The 22,976-nt window shown below is 43.2% G+C and overlaps 2 protein-coding genes across 2 annotated transcripts in view; one reads left to right on the top strand and one right to left on the bottom strand.

Moving 5' to 3' along the window:
- The window catches only part of LOC121869093, an 82,219-nt gene that overhangs the window by 37,785 nt on the left and 21,458 nt on the right, over positions 1 to 22,976 (bottom strand). The window contains exons 2-3 of the mRNA XM_042370247.1: positions 14,377 to 18,451; positions 395 to 474 (exon numbers count right to left, since the gene is read on the bottom strand). Of these exons, the coding sequence (XP_042226181.1) occupies positions 395 to 474; positions 14,377 to 18,451 (4,155 nt within the window). The remainder of the gene's footprint in view (positions 1 to 394; positions 475 to 14,376; positions 18,452 to 22,976) is intronic.
- On the top strand, positions 3,501 to 7,523 carry LOC121869095 (probable 28S ribosomal protein S25, mitochondrial). The gene is made up of 3 exons (XM_042370251.1): positions 3,501 to 3,728; positions 6,333 to 6,437; positions 7,024 to 7,523. The coding sequence occupies exons 1-3, from the start codon at positions 3,642 to 3,644 to the stop codon at positions 7,339 to 7,341; spliced, it is 510 nt and encodes a 169-aa protein (XP_042226185.1). The 5' UTR covers positions 3,501 to 3,641; the 3' UTR covers positions 7,342 to 7,523.

Raw genomic sequence — 22,976 nt, 5'->3', positions numbered from 1 at the left:
CTCAAATCAAACTCTAAATTTGTCTCTAATTTTACAAAGGTAACTCTAAAACTAAACTTGGCACTAAAATAAAAAACTAAATCTGATTCGCAAACCTCTAAATTTCCCTCCAAGCTTTAAAGAGTATCCTAAAACCCTGTCTACAGCTCTAACTCTAATTCTAAATCTAAAAATACAATAAAAACCCCAAAAAAATTGCCCCAGAAACTCTAAAAATATCAACTTCCCAAATAACTAAAAAAAAAAACCTCCAATAACACCTTCAAACTTCTAATATTAACTTAAAAACTCTAAAATTAAATATAAAAAAAAACTCTAAAATTACATCCCAGCTTTTACTACAGCTTCCTCTACAAATTGATAAGTAGTTTAGTGTACTGGCAAGCTAACTAACCCTCGGCGCCCAAATAGAGCATATCCTCGTCGCCGCCGATCACCTCCACGGGGCCCCATGTCTCGCCGTCCTCTTCCACACTGTCAAGGAGAGACGAAATAGTAATTAGATTTGATAGAAAGTTAAATTCGGTTTGGTTTTGGTTTGGTTTTGGTTTGGTTAGGGTTTGGGTTTGGTTGGTTTGGTTAGATTTTGGTTAGTTTAGTTAGGTTTTGGTTCGGGTTTATTTCATTTGATTAGGTTAGATGTAGTTTGGTTTGGTTTAGAACGTTGTGAAGTTTTATTACGTTTGGTTAGGGTTTGGTATGGTTTTCGTTTGGTTTGGCTAGATGTGGCTTGGTTTGGCTAGATGTGGCTTGGCTTGGCTTGGCTTGGTTTGGTTTGGTTTGGTTTTAGTGTGAGTCAAAGGCGTGTTTAACAGAGGTACAATCGGCGTAACATACAGATAATAATCCCCTTATATTGCGCGCCCAAAAGTACTGACATGCAAAAATAAAAAATTAAATAAAATAAAAATACAAGCTGGAGGATTTTAGTATTGTGCTCTTGTCTCATGTTCAATACATTAAAAATCACAGCTGTTTTAAATATTTTACTGAAATTTCACTTACTGTATTATGACTCAGTTGCGTGCGTATATTTTGAACTGAAATATAAAAGTCAAGTGATGGTGTACCAAGATACGGGTAATATTGGCATTTTGATAGATAAGAAAATTTAATAATCGGAAAAAGTAATTGGCGTGTTGGTTCTTGCTATCAAAACCGAGTTGTTTGCCGCTGCTCTGATGCCACGTGTTAACTGGGTCCCTATTATGATAAGAAATCGACACAGACCCACGAAGACGGACCTGATTGTATGATAAAATTAGACGGTGATAGGAAGACGTGTTTTGGCCTCTATAAATGTAATTTTATACTGATTTATAAAAAAAAATTAAAAGTACGCCTGAACGATATTTTCCTAGCATCTATGGAAAACAAACTAACAATATTATTTTGAATTACTATTACAATTTACAGGAAAAATCAATTAATACATTATGAAACCAAAGAAGAATATAAGTGATAAATTACAGGAAGGACGAGCAGTGATATAAGACGAGGAAAAAATATTCTTCAAACGATAAGTTCTCCTGAGGCCAAATCTAAACCCTGGAACCCGACGGAACTTAACACAGATATGACTGATTAGGTCACTGTTTTGTTAAGTGTACAACGCTATAATAGAGTTCAGTGCCCAAAAAAACCTACAAATATTAACAAATATAACTGGATACGTTTGACAACAGACATAACTCACAGGTTTTTCTAAAATTATCTAACTCGTATATATATATTTTTTTATTTTTACTTAAATTCAAAACGTTAGGTACATTCTCACATCTTCACTTGCGAGGAATAATCATTGCTGGAAGCTATGAGATTATGTCCTGACCTAAACTGGATCCCCCGTGTTGTCATTTACATAAACCACAGGCAACCACCGGCAACACACACACACACACACACGCACACACACACACACACACACACACGTCCTCTGATTGGATATCTGGAAAGACGGCGAGAACATCATTTGGGCATACTGTACTGTACTGTACATTTTATTTATAAAAATAATAAAATGACCCAATTACTTTTAATGCTTTATTCATATACTGTACTCATAATTACTTAATATTTATCTTAATTAATCATTTGTGTCAACCATACAGTGAAGTGTGGGAACAACTTTTTCCCAAAACAAATTTCATAGAATATTGACCTTTTTGTAAATAATAGAATTATATTATTGGATATATCATATTTTAAGGAATATTTCTATGCATATTGAAGCTGAAACCAGTTGTTTCTATCACAAACCGTAATCCAATGAGCCAGTCAGAGCCACGGTCCAGTACATACCTCTGCTTATGTATTATTACAACAGGCCCAGGGAACCAGTACAGAACCCTGACCAAGATACTGCAACAATTTCTAAGTTAAAGGGGGGTTCACTGAGCATATTGTAACGTATCTGTACCGTTAACTGTACCTAATGTAACCCAAGTAATATGCAGTAGATTACAAAATTATCCAAGACTTAAAACAAAATCATTCGTATTTCACATTTACAACCAATTCTATATATAATAAAGAGTATAGTATCTGACAACGAGTAAAAGATATATATTGTAATGATAAAAGAGCTCTTAATTGATTACCATTGACTTAAAGGATATGTTGTATTCCAACCACCACCTCAGCCATCTGTCCCGGATGATTTTGAGGAAGTGAAAGTTGGTAGAATAATTATATAACATTAAGAAATAAGTACCAATTGTTCAAACTTTTTTTTTAAAGTTTGTTTTCACTTAAAACACTCACTCAGAGACGGGAGGCAGGATACAGTTGTTGGCTTTATATAGCTAGTTTATTACCCCTCCCTCCCCTCCCTCCTGGTTAGTTTATAATATAACACCGAGGAAAAATTGACCAAATATAACTTTTTACTTAAGCGAAGTCTGACACACTTTGAACGTTGTCTTTATTACATTTGTCCCACTCAGGAAAAGTTCGCTGCTTGGGGAGATTAATTATGAAGTTGCGTTCAGGTCGAGGTGTTCACTTTAAAAACTTTATCGATCATTAATAAATTATTGTAATTAACAGATATACTGTATTACCACTTTTATCCATCCATTAATACAGCTTATATTTGGTATATTTTTGTGAACAAGAAACTGAAGTAATAAAAATATATCTATAATTAATGGAATGTTAAGAGCGAAGTGTCACGCTGTTCTCTTTAAACTTATTGAACGTTTTCCTTCCAGGTAATGCTCTCAAAATGGCGGCTTTCAGACATACGCCATTTTGGTCTGATGCTGCAGGTAATCATCCCCACTGAACCACCACCACATTAAAGAAGAACAGCTCCTTCGTCACGCTATGTAACCTTCCCCCTACTGAACCAACACAACGACTGTGACTCTCCGTAACCGAATTCAAACTGGCCAGGCCGGGACCGGGAGCATCAAGTCGTCTACCTGAACGCCCCCGACTCCGGCCACCTGAACGCCCCCGACTCCGGCCGCCTGAACGCCCCCGACTCCGGCCGCCTGAACGCCCCCGACTCCGGCTGAACCTGCGCACTTGTCACCAGCTGATCAGTTTGTTTACACTCGTGGTACATGTTGGAGGAACAAGAGAGACCTGCTGCCACAACCCACTAACTCAATTAATTATCCAATAAACGTGACAAGATGCCGTTCATGAAGGGCAAGGCGCCCATCAGGAGGACACTACAGTACCTACAGTCCTCCCGTCTGGTGCTGAGGGAGAGAGTCAAGGTACTGCACCCCGGCCTCGCCTCACACCTAACCATCTTCAGCAATTGATCCACCAATCCTTTCTGTAATATTGAGCTTCCCTTGTGTGATCTATGATTTGTATTAGCCTTATAACAATAACAAAATTGTGTCAGGTAATACATGAAGACCTTACCCACGTATAAATTACATTTGACAAATATTTTTAGAAGACAACTTATATCCTACACCAAGAAAATTATAGTAATTGGATAGAGTAATTATCTACGACCAAACAGCCATTGATTTTTCATATCAAAAAATTAAAATAAATAAAATGCTGTAATTTCACCGATTCATAGTGGACAAAAATCGTAGTTATGGCAAATGTGTTAAAAAGTGTTTATTTAAATCGTTAAAGTTAACCTAACCATCCTTAACCGAACATAACACTTGCTGTGGGTGAACTTACTGCTATTACCGAGATGGGGGGGGGGGGGAGGCTGTGAAGTCCTCCATATTAGCCTTTGTTACACCTATTGTGCACTTGAACCAGCAACAGAAGGGCATTTCTCCTCCTTGCCTCGTGAGAATGCCATAAAATGGATAATGAAAATATTTCTTGCAACATCATTTTTCCTTTCCTGAGCATTAATCTCTGGCCGGAAGATCTGCACTCCGACACTGCCAAGGCAACTGTACCTTATGACTATTTAGGCTACAGCAACTGCTACATAATATGATAATGAACCAACCTTGTGTAACAATGATGTGGCTAATATACAGTATTTGGAAGAGGTTGTGTACATAAGAATGGAGGAAACTGTAGCCGTGTACCTCCAACTCGGCCCACCTAAAATAACCAACTGGGCCCACACATTACTACTCGGCCCATCTTGCACACTTCAAACAAGTTGCTGACTAGAGGTTCAGGAATGAGTTTGAGATTTGTTTTATGTCTCTCTTGGTTCACTGAAATACGAAGAGTCTGAATGAATGAATACCAGGATTCTGGCACTGCGCCCGTTTTTAATGACATGTTAAACAAATTTCCTTCCTTATATTCCTTTAATATAATCTGGCAAATATCTCATCGGGACCTGGTGACTTATTAGGCTTTAGCTTGTCTATTTGTTTACTAACATCGTTACCAGTCACTACTATCTCACTAAATCTAGTTTCTTCACTATCTCTATATAGTCGGTGCCTTGGGTATCATGTTTAAATTTTAGGTGGTGAAAACTGTTGAAAAATATATGTTCAGATTATTGCTCATTTATCCGTCGTTATCAGTTAGCTCGACGGTATCTGACTGTATTGGTCCAATCTTGGTCTGTGTTTTAGTTTGATACATTTGATAGAATCCCTTGGGGTTTGTCTTTGCCTCCCTTGCTACCTTCAGTTCATTATTCCTCTTTGCTTTTCTTATCTCGGTCTTAACCCTACTGGCCAATACCTTATACTAATCTCTGAGGTAAACTTCACGCATTATTCTCCTACCTATAGCCTTCCTTTGTCCAATAATATTATTTAAATAGTTATTTATCTATTTGGGGTCATTGTTATTTGATCTGAGTTTTCTGTATGGTATGTTCTGCCTTTGAGCAATTTTTCACTAATATAGTTTTTTAGGCTTTGTACTATATATATATGTACAGCATTTGTTTTTAACCCTGCACTTTCCCTCTGCTTCACAGGGTAATAGTCCAACAGTGGTTTCCAATCTGTAGTTTTGGAATTGCTGGTCTGTCAATTTTTTTTTTGCCATTGCTTATTTTGTTTATAATTTCTTAGTAAAACATAATTATCCTAAACTTTGTGATCATTAGTAATAATACTGTGCTCAGTTAATTGGTAATATTTAAATTAAATCTAATCTGTAGCAACTATGAGCTGACTCCTGGGTGGCCTGGCGGATCATGTATTGATCTTTAGCTTTTAAGTTGGTCAGGAGGGAAAGAATGTCTTGTGTTCCTCTCTGCATTACCAATATGAATTGCTGTTTTTTAAGACTACAATCACCTATGATGCGGTATAAAGGTTAAAAGAAGACGGTAATATACTGTATGCACCTGTATGTATTACAGTGGAGCCTCAATGTTCAGCTGTTACCAATGTTAACTGAAATAAACATTTAAACATTGTAAAGGCATTTTTGGTTTAGTTTTCAAGTCTCTGGTCCCATACCTCACCTCAACCCATTAATTCTATAATAAATTGCTTTACTGTACTCCAACTACAGTATAATCATAGCAACCTTCTAAATTCTTCCTTAACATTTTGTAACTTTAAAAATGATCTTCAATTTTGCTAATTGATAAAAAATTTTGGTAGTACTGCACTGTAAAATACAGCCCACAAGTACCGCTGCTGCACTGGTACATGTCCTCACTGGCACTGCAGCTTTAAAGTTCAGAATCACTAATTAGATATGATTCTTTATTTATAGTTAATCAATGACATATAATGACATTGTGCAGAACAATAAAGTTTGAGTATTACAAGCCTGTGTTATTTTTATATAACTGCAGCTCTGAAAAGATACATTGTTCAAAGTAAGGCAGAAAGGCCAAAAAAATAAAAAGTCTTTTGTGTGCAGGAGACCAGTACAGTACAGTAGAGTATTAACAATGGGTGGTGTTGCAGGTGGTGACCGTGAACTACAACACCATCGGGGACCACCACAAGGGGGCGCAAGAGTTTGTGTTCTGGCACCTCTCACAGCTACAGTATAAAAACCCACAAATACAGGTAAAGTACAAATGTACAATACATCAAATATAAAAAATATAAAAATAAAAATCTTTATTCTGTTGCTACTTTCAGCATATTATGTACTGTACTGTAGGACAGGTACAGTACTGTATATGGTAAATTGTGTATATTATCTTAATTTTAACAACAGTACTGTATAATTACACATACTGTACAGTAATATTTCATGTAGATCCACTAGTCACGTCACCCCCTTCTCTTAAGCTCCTCTACGTGTGTGTTGGTGTGGGGATTAGTGGATGACATCATTATGACCTGACCTCATGTTTAATAAGGTCACCCTGTATATTTAAGCCTCTCTCTGTCCATGTAATTCAGTTGCCTCTGAAGATGTCTTGAATAAAGACGAAAGCTAAGGTGCTCCGTTGTTTCCCTTTTCCCGTGTGATTTTATCAAGACACAGCAATAGTACAGTGTTGTAGCTGAAAAAAAACTTTAGCCATTTAATTTTTAGAACTATAACATCCTTAAAACCTACATTTTCATAATTTTTTCTTTTACATCTTACAAAAATTGAAAACCAATCTTAATTCTTATGTAATTTCTCTTTTTCCTCCTCTAGGTTGCCACGTTCAAGAACATAACACCGTCACCATTTATACGAGTATTCTTAGATGACGGGGGAGACGTCCTGATGGATGTCGACTCTAAATCTAGGTCCGACATCCACGATCATTTTAGGAAAGTGTTTTGTAAATCCGACACCAAACTAGCGGAGGAAGAGAGAGAACGCCAGAGTCGCGACAACCCGGCAAACTTTGGATGGGGATGTGACCGACAATGTATCTGTGAGGTGCCCGGGCAAGTGCCTTGTCCTGGTGTAGTCCCGGTGCCTAAGTTGATGAGAGGCAAATATAAATATGGAAAGGTTTTGGACTAAGTTTCAAATTTCATTGTCTGGAATAAGTGAACACCACTGTGTTGTTGCTCTAGGGTGGCAAGTGTTAAACTGTATTGGGTGTTGACCTTTATCGTGTTAATGTATATATAGACAATATCCCATTCTGCCTATACTGTACCTACTTTTGTATAAAAAATACAATTAATAAAAAGTAATATTAATGCATATTTAATTTATAATGAGTGCCAAGCCAACAGTAGACATGAGAGGTTTTATAATAATACACAAATAAAAGAAAAATACTTGTACTATTTTCAATTAGGTAAATACTGTACAGTGATTGTTACAGGGAAAACCCTTCCACTGAATAAGATGGCCTCAGTATAACCTTTTATGTGTAACATGGTATATTGTCACTTCAAAACCATCAGGTAAACACTGCTGATTCTCTCTCATATTACCGGTGCTGTACAGGTTACCCCCAAGTTATAATGTCTCATGTTACGGATATTCGTTTTAACGATGTAGTCGTACTTATACCCCACACCTGAGTTACACTCGGTTATTCTTGGTTTAATGATCACCCCTACGGTCACCTGTCTTCGCCTGCCAAGCCAACTCTGGGCCCCAAACTGTTACTATTCCTTGTCCACATTCAAATTGCTCTCTTTTATGCCAGTTTAAGAATGGAATATTCCCTGAGTGCTCGGCGTTCCACAATTACACTTACAAGTGATTGTTTTAAGAACAATGACTGTGAGACTCGCTGCGACTGCCCAGTGTTTACAAATCAATAACTGACTGCGGTGACATTTTGTGTTGGTTTGTAAATGTGAAATGTTTTCTTACCCAATCATATATTTTTCAATTAATGTGTTTAATGTATTATGAGTAGGAGAATTGTATTGCCTTATACAGTAATGGCTATCAGCTTTTATTCCATTGTGCTTGTCGTTAAGTAGGCAGGGGAAATAAAGTCGAATTTTCTGTTCTCCAAAAATGTAACCTATACGATTATTCACCGGTCCTAACTTGGGGGTCACCTGTACATGAGACTATTCATATGCTTACAGTAATACAGTAGTTGACTTTCAATACTGTACTGCATATACCAACCTCACATATGTATTCCTTCACTTTTCCACATTATACAAGCATAACCTTATTCTCACACGAATCTTCCCACTTTTTGTACTTTTCATAACCTAACCTAACTCATGGATTCCTGAAGACTACATTCTACGCGAACTTTCTTTATATTCCTTTATACTGTACACACTTGTTCCTTAATTTTCTGCACTATTCAAAGACATTCCTAAGTCTTGCATTACCTAACTTTCTGCACTATACAGTATATAAACATTTGTCACACATAATCCCCAGCTATTTTTTAATCTCACACTATCAGTAACGTTCATACTATAATTATGTATTTGCAGTTTTTTTGGCATTTCATAAAAATATTCCTAAAACATGTACGGCTAAGTTTTTGCATATTACACAAACTTTCCCAACACACATACAGTACAGGACCGCATTCCTAACTGTCTACAGTCTTCTCATAAGTTACTCTGCCTTGAATTCTTCACTTTTTCCTTTCTATCTTCTGTCTTCATCCTGATTTACGAGTTCCGCTTAATTACGATACTTTTAATCCTTTCAATTTCTTATTAGGAAACAAGAATGAAGTTTTAAAGCACTACTAATATGTCTGTACTGTACTGTACTGTAACCTTCCCTTTTCAAGTTACAGTGTCTACATCACAGGTTTGATCATACAGTACTTGTATCACAATTTTTCCATCCCAAAGTTGACGAAACATTTGAATATATATTTCTGATCCATTAAAAGGGTAAATATAGTGAATAAAATGGACCTTGGCTACTGTAAACTGCTTAGTGATGCATAACCTACCAAAATGCTAATCTCAAAAACTAACATAACAGGTACTACAGTACTGTATGGAGTACACAGTATTTACTTTTTAAAGTAAGATACTGTACTGTACATTGGAGAACACAGAGCAGTTGGTGTCACATAGAATACCCTGTACTGTATGTGTATTTAACATTCATGGGCAGGTCAAGCCTTGACCCCACCACTCTTAAAAGAGAAAAGCTCAGCTCCACAACCAGAACTGGCAATAATAAATGTTCACCTAATGTTTCCTGGGAGTGTCACTGAGAGGAAGAAGCTCAATTCATCATAATGAATGAATGATTATGAACATTATCTTAGTGCCACAACAGCCAAGGTCATATGGCACCTGAGATAATTAATAGTAAAAGGTTAAACAAATTAAAATAATGAAAATAAAACCAAACCGGAAATAAAACGACAAGTATTAATAAACCTATAAAAGAGACGAGGTCAAATCATTCTAAAGATGAACTAAACTAAACTACCCCATAGGAAGGTCTACTATTCCTCTCTGAACTACCCATCATGAACTTGACTTATGCAACTGTGATTATCCGAATTAACAATATAGACTACTGTATTGTTCTAAACCACCACATCCAAAACTCTCGTAACAGCACAGTATTAAGATGGCCCCCTAAGAGTTCTTTTTAATTCAATAAGTAAGGAATTTCACTCCTAACTTCTTAAAGCCCTAGAGGAGAGAATTGAGTTGACAATTATCCTTCAATCCATTAGGCTCAGTAGACCACATACTGTACTCCCACTGTGATGATCAACCTCCTTTATATAATACTGTACTAATCACATTCAACTGATCCTTCATCCATCATTTCACCATAAACTGTATAAAATCTGGTGTTTAATGGTAAAGTAATAATCTCAAACTATGGATTATGTCTCGAGTTAAACTTAAAAAAAATACACAGATATGTAAAGGTTTTTTCCCTGAGAGTCACTTAATTGAAAACATCCATTGGTTAAGCAGGCATTTTCTTCAATTTGTACTACAGGAATGTGGGAGTTCACACGATGAGCACGTACTGTGTTTAATTACAAAATCATTTAACATACGATAAGCTGGAAATTGGTGTGTACAAATTGAGTAATTATGAGACTAATTAATTCTTTAAACATTTTACCGGTCGATATAGTTTACACAAATTTGGCCGGAACCATGAAATTGAAAATGTAGTGTGGGTGTAACAGGGTGTATTGGTGTTGTGAGGGTGTAGTAGTGGTGTGAGGGTGTAGTGTGTGTGTGAGGGTGTAGTGGTGGTGTGAGGGTGTAGTGGTGGTGTGAGGGTGTAGTGGTGGTGTGAGGGTGTAGTGGTGGTGTGTGGTGGTGGTGTGGTGTAGTGGTGGTGAGGGTGTGAGTAGATTGTGTGGGGGTGTGAGTGGGTGTGTGAGGTGTAGTGGGTGTGTGAGGGGTGTGGTGGTGGTGTGGGGTGTGGTGTGGTGTGTGAAGGTGTAGTGGTGGTGTGAGGGGTGTGGTGGTGTGTGGGGTGTGAGTGGTGGTCGCTGAGGGTGTAGTGGGTGTGTGGGGTGTAGTGGTGGTGTGAGTGTAGTGAGGTATGTGAGGGTGTAGTGGGTGTGTGAGGTGTAGTGGTGGTGGTGTAGTTGGTGTGTGAGGGTGTAGTGGGTGTGTGAGGGTGTGGGTGTGTGAGGTGTGGTGGTGGTGTGGGGTGTGGTGGGTGTGTGGGGTGTGGTGGTGGTGTGAGGGTGTGTGGGTGTGTGGGGTGTGGTGGGTGTGTGGGGTGAGTGGTGGTGTGGGGTGTAGTGTGTGTGTGGGGGTGTGGTGTGTGTGTGGGGTGTAGTGGGTGTGTGTGGGGTGTGGCTGGGTGTGTGAGGGTGTGGTGGTGGTGTGTGAGTGTGTGAGTGGGTGTGTGGGGTGTAGTGGGTGTGTGGGGGTGTGGTGGGTGTGGTGGTGTGTGAGGTGTAGTGGTGGTGTGGTGTAGTGGGTGTGTGGGGTGTGGTGGGGTATGTGAGGTGTGGTGGGTGTGTGAGGGTGTGGTGGGTGTGTGAGGGGTGTGGTGGGTGTGTGAGGGTGTGGTGGGTGTGTGGGGTGTGGTGGGTGTGTGAGGGTGTGGTGGGTGTGGTGGGGGTGTGTGAAAGGTGTGGTGGGGTGTGCGAGGGTGTGGTGGGGTGTAGTGGGAGTGTGAGGGTAGTGGGTGTAGTGAGGTGTGTGAGGTGTAGTGAGGTGTGTGAGGTGTAGTGAGGTGTGTGAGGGGTGTAGTGGGTGTGGGGTGTAGTGGATGTGTGAGGGTGTAGTGGGTATGTGAGGGTGTAGTGGGTATGTGAGGGTGTAGTAGGTGTGTGAGGGTGTAGTGGGTGTGTGAGGGTGTAGTGGTGGTGTAAGGGTGTAGTGTGAGTGTGAAAATTAGGATTAACAAGAATCAACGTTTAACCATTACTCAAAAAATAAAAATATAATTCAAAATAAATACGACAAAAAGATTAACAATAAAAAATAATTAAATCATATAATAAAAAAAAACAGGGAAGTCCTACACGAAATTTTACTGTGGACATAAAAAATCACCAGCAATTTAATACATATATTAAAAAAAATCCAAGTCCAGGAAATGGGATTCGGTTATCTAGTGAACAATGTAGATAGAGAGAAATGAGATTATGTGAAATATTTAAAGATGATGATAGTATGTTTAGTACAGTAGGATTATTCGGTTCAAATTTGGTCAGCGGACTGAATAAAGTTGCTCTTGAATGTAATTATAACATATTAATCCCTGGCAATATGGACCTTCCGTATAAAGGCATTAAAAACATGAATTTATATTTTCTTGAGAGACGTGGTGTGTGAGGCGAGTGTAAATGGAAGGTGGGATTAAATAAAGGTGGTATAAATAAAGACAAACTATCAAATCAGGAGCGAACACGTAGCATTTTATTTTTATTTAATTTATTTAGATTCAGGATGGAATTAGATAAAAACTTTGATCGGGAAATAAGCTACCAAACACCACCATCAACACGAACTGGCTGGTAAGTTTTTAAATATAGCTTGGACAGATATACGACAGATAAAGGCTGGGTGTAAACAGGAGTTGCCTCGAATGGAACAATACGCCCACATATAGATACCTTTATTTCTATAGGTTATTAATATGTGACCTAACCCAACTGAAACACCCTGGATAGATTGGCACATTGTAAGGTGCAGTAATTAGGTACAGCGTAGGTATAAGAGCGCAGATTTAGCATATATGGATGGTAAAATTTCACCTCGACCGTGCATAAACTTACGATCCTTCACAACTTGTATAGACTACCTGGTGACAGTAAAAAAACAGGGCAATAGACCCCAGGGGCAATAGACTACACACCCGGGGCAATAGACTGCACCCCCAGGGCAATAGACCCCAGGGGCAATAGACTACACACCCGGGGCAACACACTACACCCCCGAGGCAATAGACTACACCCCCGGGGCAATAGACTACACACCAGGGGCAATAGACTACACTCCCGGGGCAATAGACTACACCCCCGGAGCAATAGACTACACACCAGGGGCAATAGAATACACCCCCGAGGCAACAGACTACATTTTAAGGCAATAGACTACATCCTAGGGCAATAGACTACATCCTAGGGCAATAGACTACATCCTAGGGCAATAGACTACACCTCCATGGCAATACACTACATTCTAGGGCAATATACTACATCCTAGAGCAATAGACTACATTCTAGGGCAATATACTACATCCTAGGGCAATAGACTACATCCTAGGGCAATAGACTACATCCTAGGGCAATAGACTACACACCCAGGGGCAATAGACTACACCTCCATGGCAATAGACTACATTCTAGGGCAATATACTACATCCTAGGGCAATAGACTACATCCTAGGACAATAGACTACATCCTAGGGCAATAGACTACACCCCCGGGGCAATATACTACACCCCCGGGGCAATATACTACACCCCCGGGGCAATATACTACACCCCCGGGGCAATATACTACATCCTAGAGCAATATACTACATCCTAGGGCAATAGACTACATCCTAGGACAATAGACTGCATCCTAGGGCAATAGACTACATCCTAGGGCAATAGACTACACACCCAGGGGCAATAGACTACACCTCCATGGCAATAGACTACATTCTAGGCAGGCTACACCCCCGGGGCAATATACACATCTAGAGCAATAGACTGCATCCTAGAGCAATAGACCACACCCCCGAGACGTAGACTACATCCTAGAGCAATAGACTACATCCTAGAGCAATAGACTACATCCTAGAACCAATGAACTACATCTGAAGACAATAGACTACATCCTGGGGCAATAGACTACATCTGGGACGTAGACTACATCCTGGACAATAGGCCACATCCTGGGATGAGCTACATCTAGAGACAGCCAGAGCTACACCCAGGGGCAATATACTACACCCCCAGGGCAGCCCATACTACACACCCCGGGGCAATAATTTACCCCCAGGGGCAACAGACTACACCCCAGAGGCAATACTACACCCCCTACACCAGACTACCCCCCAGGGCAATATACTACACCCCCGGGGCAATAGACTACACCCCCGGGGCAATAGACTACACCCCCGGGGCAATAGACTACACCCCCGGGGCAATAGACTACACCCCCGGGGCAATATACTACACCCCCGGGGCAATAGACTACACCCCCGGGGCAATAGACTACACCCCCGGGGCAATAGACTACACCCCCGGGGCAATATACTACACCCCCGGGGCAATATACTATACCCCCGGGGTAATAGACTACACCCCCGGGGCAATATACTACACCCCCGGGGCAATAGACTACACAAGCCATCAATTCATCTGTTTAATAATCTTGAATACAAAAGATGGATCAACATTTAAAAGGTCTGTATGCAAATGAGTCCAGATAGATATCCAAATGAGTTGTGTAGTGTTAAAACATTCTAAGTAAACATTGATTACAGTACTAACATTCTTACTAAACATTCTATAGTTTGGGTGTGTGTTTTGGGGTCAGGTGTTGCTTAATGTGAGTCCAGGTGAAGTTAAATTACCTGCATTGACACCTGTGGATACTGTACTGTACACCTGGGCTTCTGATCACTGTACAAGAACACGAGAAACAAAGTGTACGCTGATGTACTTACCTAATGGTCTGGGGGAGGGCGGCCACCCACTCATCCACGGTAATGGGCGATTTGGGTGTAGGTGGGCGGGGATGGGCAGCCAGGTGGGCGGCGAGGGTGGAGGCTGGGGTGAAGGTGCCTTGGGTGGAGAATGCTGCCCCCTCTAGGGAGCCGCCCATTCCTGACGCCGCACTACCACTCTCGACCACTATGGTGGGCGTGGTGCCGGAGCTCACGCCCACAGCCTCGGTGACCAGGATCCTCGGGCCGGCACCACCGTCCATGCCCACCAACACCTCGTCTTCACCGCCCATATCCATAGTGACGTCACCATCATCCTGGGTCACACTCACTCCTTCATCATCATCATCATCATCTTCCTCGTCACGATGACCCACCGCCACACTCTCGTCATCATCGTCATCGTCGTCACTCTCCACCACCGGAACTTGGCCTCTGTCACCCACCACACCTGAGCCTTGTTCACCCTCAGTGACACTCTCACTAATTACTGGCATCACACTTTGTTCTTGTTGGCTCTGACTGAGGTCACCAGTCACTACCGGGGTGTCACTGGGCTCTTGTTGGCCCTGACTGAGGTCACCAGTCACTACCGGGGTGTCACTGGGCTTTTTTTGGCTCTGACTGAGGTCACCAGTCACTACCGGGGTCACACTGGGCTCTTGTTGGCTCTGACTGAGGTCACCAGTCACTACCGGGGTGTCACTGGGCTCTTGTTGGCTCTGACTGAGGTCACCAGTCACTACCGGGATCACACTGGGCTTTTTTTGGCTCTGACTGAGGTCACCAGTCACTACCGGGGTCACACTGGGCTCTTGTTGGCTCTGACTGAGGTCACCAGTCACTACCGGGGTCCCACTGGGCTTTTGTTGGCTCTGACTGAGGTCACCAGTCACTACCGGGGTCCCACTGGGCTTTTGTTGGCCCTGAACGAGGTCATCACTTTCTACCGGGGTCACATCTGGCTCACTTTGAACAAGGTCAATACTAATTTCTGGAATGATATTTGGTTTTTGTTGACCGTTATCAAAGTCATCACTAACATCTGAGGTCATATCTGGGTGTGGCAGACTCTGGACAAGGTCAACACTAATTGCTGGGATCGCACTTGGTGTCTGCTGGGTGTGGTCAAGGTCATCACGGGTTAACTGTGGTTCCTGTTGTCTTTGATCACCACTTACAGAGGTCACTCCTGCCTCTTGTTCACTTAAAACAAGGTCAACACTAATCACCGGGGTCACATATGGCTGTTGTTGTTTGTGGTCATCACTTATCACCTGCGTCACTTCTCTCTCACCTTGACCAACACCGTCAGTTATCCCCGGGGTCACGGGTGGTTCCTCTTGACCCCCGGGCACCACCTGGTCACTCCCCTTACCTCTTCCATCTCCCGTGATCCTCTCGATGACTCCACCAGCCAGTCTCTCTGCCATCTCTCTCTCTCTTGTTACACTTTTATCACCACCTGTTTCTTGATCGTTCTCGGAGTAATCTGACATCTCATCGGGAAGAGGTGCGGGACGACCTTCCTGCTGGCCAACAGATACTTCTTCCAGGTGCCAATCTTCTGTGGTGGTGGAGACATACACTTCATCACTCTGCTTAACGTCTTCACTACCTCCGTCACTAGCACCTGGGAGCAACAGTTCCTTCATCTCGGTGCCCTCACTACCACTGTCTCCTTCACTCTCCGTTTCACCCAACAGAGAGGCGTCGTCATCTCCGCCCATCATACCTTCGCAGAACTGCTTGCGAGTGAGGGAGAGAGCTAAGCGTGGGCTGGCGACAGGGGGCGGATGTGGTAGCGGGGAGGAAGGCGTGGGGTGCGGAGAGGAAGGCGTGGGGTGCGGGGAGTAGGTGTGTTGGTGACCATCGTCCAAGCCAGCCAGAGAAGGACGCTTGGCCACCGGCTCTCCCTCACAACTGACGCCGTCGTTACTGCGTCTGGGCATCCTTCTTGATTCTTGAGTATCATTAGCGAGGTCAGTGAGCACCACTTCACTCATGGCGTCAACCTCGTTTAGTGAGGCTGTGATGTCGGTGTAGGAGATGTGGGGAGTTAGATCACCCTCGTCCAGTTCCTCTTCATCAAGGTCTTGGTGTGGAGTAACACCTTCCTGCAGCAGGTTGTCACCCCTGTCCATCACCACAGCCTCGTCTGGCAGGGCGTCACCATCATCATCATCCAGTGTGTCAGCAGCCAGAGACTTGAATATGACGGTGCCTGTGCTAGTGTCCCCCGTGTCATCTGATGAGGTAGTTCCTGACGAGGTGCTGGGCGACGACACTCCCACTGGCGACGTGCACACCGATAAACCCTCCCGGGCCTCGCCTGACGTGATGCTCGTCACGTCACTGCCACTCACGCCGAGGTCCCCACTAGTTATGAGCTCACTACTACCACCCAGGTCGTCGAAGGACTTAATCTGAGACACATCTGGTGAAGTTTCTCCGTCCACAAGTTCATCGTCTGGGTAGTTATCTTCCAGATCCAGATCAGCGCATGTTGGTTTGTCTGTCACTGATCTCTGTGTTCTGCGGGTGGGCGGGGAGGCCGCCCACGGGTACTCCTGCCTTCCTACTGTTTCCTCCCGTCCTGCAGTCGGTTCCTTCTGCCCTGTTATGGGCGTTGAGACCTCGCGTCTGAGGAGGCGGTGATGGTAGCGCTGCTTAATGGCAGTGGTGAGGCAGCCTACACTACCCTGGAGACGCCTCCACTGTGATAAGGTGGAGGACACCACACGCTGGACACCTCTCACACCTCCACCCTCACTCACTACGCTTCCTATACTCTCCCGCCGACCGCCTCCACTCCTGTGTTCTCTCTCACCGTTCTCCTCGCCCTCACTCGGCACACCGCTGCTCTCTACCCAGTGTTCAGTGTCTTCATCACGTGGCCGAGACGGTTGACCGGGTGCGTGAGGAGCGTGTAGGGGAGAGTCACGTTGGGGTAGGGATGCAGCGTGAGGTTGACTGGTGACGGAGGAGTCAGTGTCGTCGTCCTCGCCAGTGCGAGGCTGTAGAGTGAGGGAGGCGAGGAGAGGCAAGGGGTGGTGTTGTATGGTGAGGGCAGTGTGTGCCTCGTCACCTGCTGGTGTCTCCCCTGCTCTCACTTCCTCTCTCTCTCTCTGGTCTGGCTCTCTCTCTCCCTCACTATCGCCACTATCTGTTTCCGCTACAGTACTGTCGTCCACCTCAGGCGTGCTTCCGTCCAAGTGTGTGTCAGTCGGGATAAAAGACCGCCCTTTGGTCGCTTCGTCCCCCGGGGGTTCTGACCATTTAAATAATATCTTCTTGAGTTTTTTCCCCAGAGTGTGATAACCTCTGGGGTGTTTACTCGTAGCTCTGGTGTCGGGTAGAGCGTCCCCTGGTGCGTCACTGTGGTGGGTCGCGCCGCTCTCCTCACCTTCACCGCCACTGTCGTAACTCGCACCTGAAATCGTGGTGTGGTAGACTGCCGCCGTGTTATCACCTGCAGTTATGTTATCAAGGGTGCTGGACGACTTATCAGCGCCAGTGGGGAGGAGGTGGAGCTGGGTGTGAGGTGGGTGGCGGTGTGGGGGAGCATCGGACAATAACAGTCGTTCCTCACACGTGCACGGCTCCCGTACCTCAAATACGTGTGAGTCTGGGCGTGCATGAGGCAAGGCTGGGTGATGGTGGTGGTGGTGGGCGTGGAGGGGTGAGGCGGTCAGAGGGCTGGAACACTGGCTACACGAGAGGGTTAAATGACTATCACTGTCTGGCGTGGGCGGCGTGGAGGAGCCCGTGGGCGTGACGGGCGGGGCGCTGGGCGGAGTGTGGGCGCATATAGGCGAGGAGGAGGAAGAAGAGGTGGAGTGAGGATGGATAGTGAGGGCGGCGGAGATGGTGGTGATGTGAGGTGGTGATGGGGAGCCACGACCACACGAGTACCCCTCACCCCCCACGTACCTCACCACGGGGGACCCCTCACCCCCCACGTATCTTACACACGACTTGTCCCCAGGTGACCCCTCAGCTTGGGCGGGCACGGGCGTGGCGTGGGCGTGGAGGGAGTGTAGGAGGCCAGTCAGACGACTCGTCCACCTGCCACCTGTAACACAACACTAATGGTCAGTTCTCATCTGAGGAGGAGGTAGTGGGGAGGGCACAGTGGGGAGATTATTATGCCCGGGGGTAGTGGGGAGGGCACAATGGGGAGATTATTATGCCCGGGAGGTAGTGGGGAAGGCACAGTGGGGGAGATTATTATGCCTGGAGGTAGTGGGAGGGCACAGTGGGGAGTACATGCCCGGGGTAGGGGAGGGCACAGTGGGGAGATTATTATGCCCGGGGTAGTGGGGAGGCACAATGGGGAGATTATTATGTGGAGGTAGTAGGCACAGTGGGAGATTATTATGCCCAGGGAGGAGTATACACAGTTGGGGTGACAAGTATATACAGTATTATGTACCACAAACACACTTAATAGCATATTTATTTAGTACTCTGAAATGGGCAATAAGAAAAACCATCCTCATTACTGTACCGCACTATTATGTACCGTACTTTTGTTACTATTACTGTAGTTATCAACATGAATAATCACTTGTTTACTTTGTTCAATGTAAAAGTTGCTTTCAATAGTTGTTTATGTTGATAGTCATTTGTTTATTGTGCTGATAGTCATTTATTTATTGGGTTGATAGTCATTTGTTTATTTATTAGTACTTATAATCAACTTTCTTGTACTTATAAATCCATTGTACTTATAGTGACCTGTACTACTTATTGTCTTATGTTAGGATCGAAACACTTATATTATAGATGATAAGAGTCGACATTCTTTTGTTTACGTTAAGACGTTTATAGCTTCACGTCCCCATCCTCACCCAGTCAGTTATCACCTGAGATTGATCAAGTCAAGTGTGTGTGTGTAGCCTCATCAATGACCCACTCAGATAACAAGATAACACGACATACCTTCAGAAAATTTAAACTACTGATCATTTAAAGCCTAAGATAACATCAGATGACCACACGACTAAGATAACATACCTCCACACACACACAACGATAGCCTGTTATCTTAGAGAAGCCAAACTTATCAGAAACAAATACTTTAGGAGTTGATTGAAGTAATTCGGTTATCGCATTGTTCACATTAAACCTTCATAGAGAGATTGATTAATGTCAACAACGGTGGGAAAAAAACAGAAAATATGAGATAGTTTTAATAATTGTGACTCTCTCTCTCTCTCTCTCTCTCTCACCGACGCTGAGTGACCTACTGACCTCTTTCCCTGATCTGACTGATGTCGTTTTACCTACAAGAGCTGCAATATAATTTTTTTTCTTCGGGTGGTGATGTAGTCTATGTGATGGTGGCAGTGTGATGATGGCGAGGTGTGGCAGTAGTCTAGTGGTGAGGTTTTCACATGACCACCACCACTACCACACACACTAGCCACCACTGCACCTCTCTTATGTAACGTGGCGCGTGTCTACGTGAGGGGAAACACATCTTAAGTCTTTAGTCAGATGTGTGTGTGTGTGTTCCATCCTCCGAGTTCGCTGGGAAGACAAGAGAACAAATGCCAGTATTCTCGCTAACACCAACTGTAGGAGCATCGAGGCTACCATTATCCATGAACAACTCCGTTGGACTGGCCATGTTACCATCATGGACGACAGTAGACTGCCAAAGCGGCTACTTTACAGTCACCTAACGAATAGTAAACGTAACGCCGGCACGCAACTGAAGAGGTATAAGGATAGTCTTAAGACAAACCTTAAAAAGTGCCAAATCGACCCCTTCAACTGGGAGACGATTACTCCACACCGTAACGCTTGGAGGAGCACCACAAGAGAAGGTGTCGATACTTTCGAGTTAGCCCAACTGCATAAAGAGGCAGACAAGCTGGTGATGCTGCCGTCTCCCCTCCCGCGCTAGATGTAGCCCTCCACACGTGCAACATCTGTGCATCTGTGGACGACCCTGCCGGTCCCGTATCGGCGTCTCGAGCCACCTCAGAGCTCACCAAAGAAGACGATACCATTAATAATTCTTATCATCATGCTGTTGGTAGATGACTGTCAACCTCTACTTCGAGTGTATGTAAGTGTATACACAGTACATGGTAGGTAGGGATGTATGTATGTAAGAATGAGTGAACACATGTAGAATCACACTGGTAAACACATACTTGTTAATACTGTAGACCAACCAAACAAGGAGGCCCAATACACGACACCCGGCCAGTCACCTGTACTGGCCAACACCCCATTAAAAGGTATACCATTTACTCCCATATATGTGTGAAATATTTACATTCTTAACATTTAAAAAACTCGAAATAGTAAAAAAAAAAAAAAAACAGCCTTTTTTTTACATATAAGCAAAAAACAAACAATTCGCATCAGAATGTAACGAGGAACACGACCTATGTTGTTTACTGCTACCATCCCACACCTGTTACCACACTACCTGCTACCACACTACCACACTACCTGCTACCACACTACCACACTACCTCACCTACTACCTACTCCTGCTGCTGCTAGGTGAGGGGGCCAACAGCAGGTCAGACACACGAGAGGACACCCAATCATTAATCCCTATATATTATACAGTCTCTCTCATAGGTCACCAGTCGAAGGTAAATTACTCTTCAAATTTCTTCTCACTTTTATTATTATTATATTACTATTATTATCGTTATTATTATTATTGATATATTACGATTTTCTCTTAGTACAGTACATAAACCTCAATATAACAGACTTTCATCTCTATATAATTAGATGGAGGTTTTAGATCTAACGGACCCTCGATATTACTGGCTTATATCTCTATATAGTTCAATTAGATGGGAGTTTTATATCTAACGAATACCTCATTATAACGTACTTTTTCCTCTATATAGTCCGTTAAATAGAGGTATCACTATACTCTGTTTCCTTCAAGCTTGTAATTGGTCCAAATGAAAGGCGACTCCTGATTGGTCGAGTAACGTTGGGTGAAAATGCGCGGGAGTTTGCGATCATTCTTCACTTAATGATATCTACGTCATTAATGCATTCCTCGTGTTAAATTAAAATTCCCTAACTTGGCATATTATTGTAGATTAACACATGATTGTTAATATTACCTTAAACTGTAGAATATAAAGAAAGTTAAGTAAATAATGAAGAGATTTTAGATTAACCCAACGCGTCTTCTTCCGCCAGCCAATCAGATGCCTTGATAAATCTCCTATAGGCTCAGATTGCCAAGCTTATATGAACCGAGTATTATTATTGGTTAAGAACTCTGTATTCCTACGCTCACACAGAATTATTATCACAAATAACTTTATTATAACCCCCAGTACTGCCATTTATAACTCACAAATTGTCTTCCTCGTGAAATATAAATTGAGACAGATGAAGATTAGGTTGGGGAGGAGAGGGAATGGAGAGGGAGATGGAGAGGGAGGGAGAGAGGGAGGGGAGGCGTTAACTAGTTCAAACACACAGTACAGTACCTGGTCGGGGGTGTCGTCGGGAAGGGGCCGTCGTCACCCCACCTTCCACAGCCTGAGGAGGAGTGGGGGTGTGGGGGGCGAAGCAGTAGGCCCCACGCAGCCGCCAACAACAGCAGCAACAACAATAACAACAAAAGCAACACCGCACCATCACTCACAACAATAACAACAACAATAACAACCACAACCACCATCACCTTCGACCATCACCACCACTGCACCAATAACCTCCGTCTCATGATGCTTCACTATCACCATCATCAGGTCACAATCATCACCATTATCACCACATGTCTTAACCTTCACCATCATCACCATACGGGTCTACACTATCAATCATCATCATCATCATCATCAAGAAGACGACGACGATTCATTCAGGGTCTTGCTTGTATCACCATCATCATCACTATACACTCACTATCACCATAAGAGTTGATTCCTCGATGTTTCCGTTGCACTATCACCCTTCATCATCATTATCACCATAGTCATTATCACCTCGTCGATGTCATTTTCTTTTCACTATCAAAATTCACCATCACATCTCAGCGACACCATCACTAAATTTCACCATCATCACTATATTGTAAGTCACTGTATCACTATTATCACCATATCATGTTAATTTCTTCACCACATTTGTCACAATCTTCAGTCACTATAAATGTCAATAATTCACTATTTAACTCACTATATTTTTCACTGTATAATGGCATAAGTGGGTTGGTCACTACAATAACCACACCCCCTTACAATAACCACACCCCCTTTACAATAACCACACACCCCTTACAATAACCACACCCCCTTTACAATACAATAACCACACCCCCTTTACAATAACCACACCCCCTTACAACCACACACCCTTTACAATAACCACACCCCTTTACTACACAACACCCCCCTTACAATAACCACACACCCCTTACAATAACCACACCCCTACAATAACCACACCCCTTATACTTTACTTTAACCACACCCCCTTTACAATAACCACACCCCTTACAATAACCACACCCCTTTACAATAACCACACCCCCTTACAATAACCACACCCTTACAATAACCACACCCCTTACAATAACCACACCCCCCACACACAAT

Source organism: Homarus americanus, unplaced genomic scaffold (genome assembly GCF_018991925.1).
Source record: "Homarus americanus isolate GMGI-L3 unplaced genomic scaffold, GMGI_Hamer_2.0 scaffold24694, whole genome shotgun sequence".
In the NCBI taxonomy this organism is placed as follows: domain Eukaryota; kingdom Metazoa; phylum Arthropoda; class Malacostraca; order Decapoda; family Nephropidae; genus Homarus; species Homarus americanus.
This window is presented reverse-complemented; position numbering and strand designations above follow the sequence as displayed.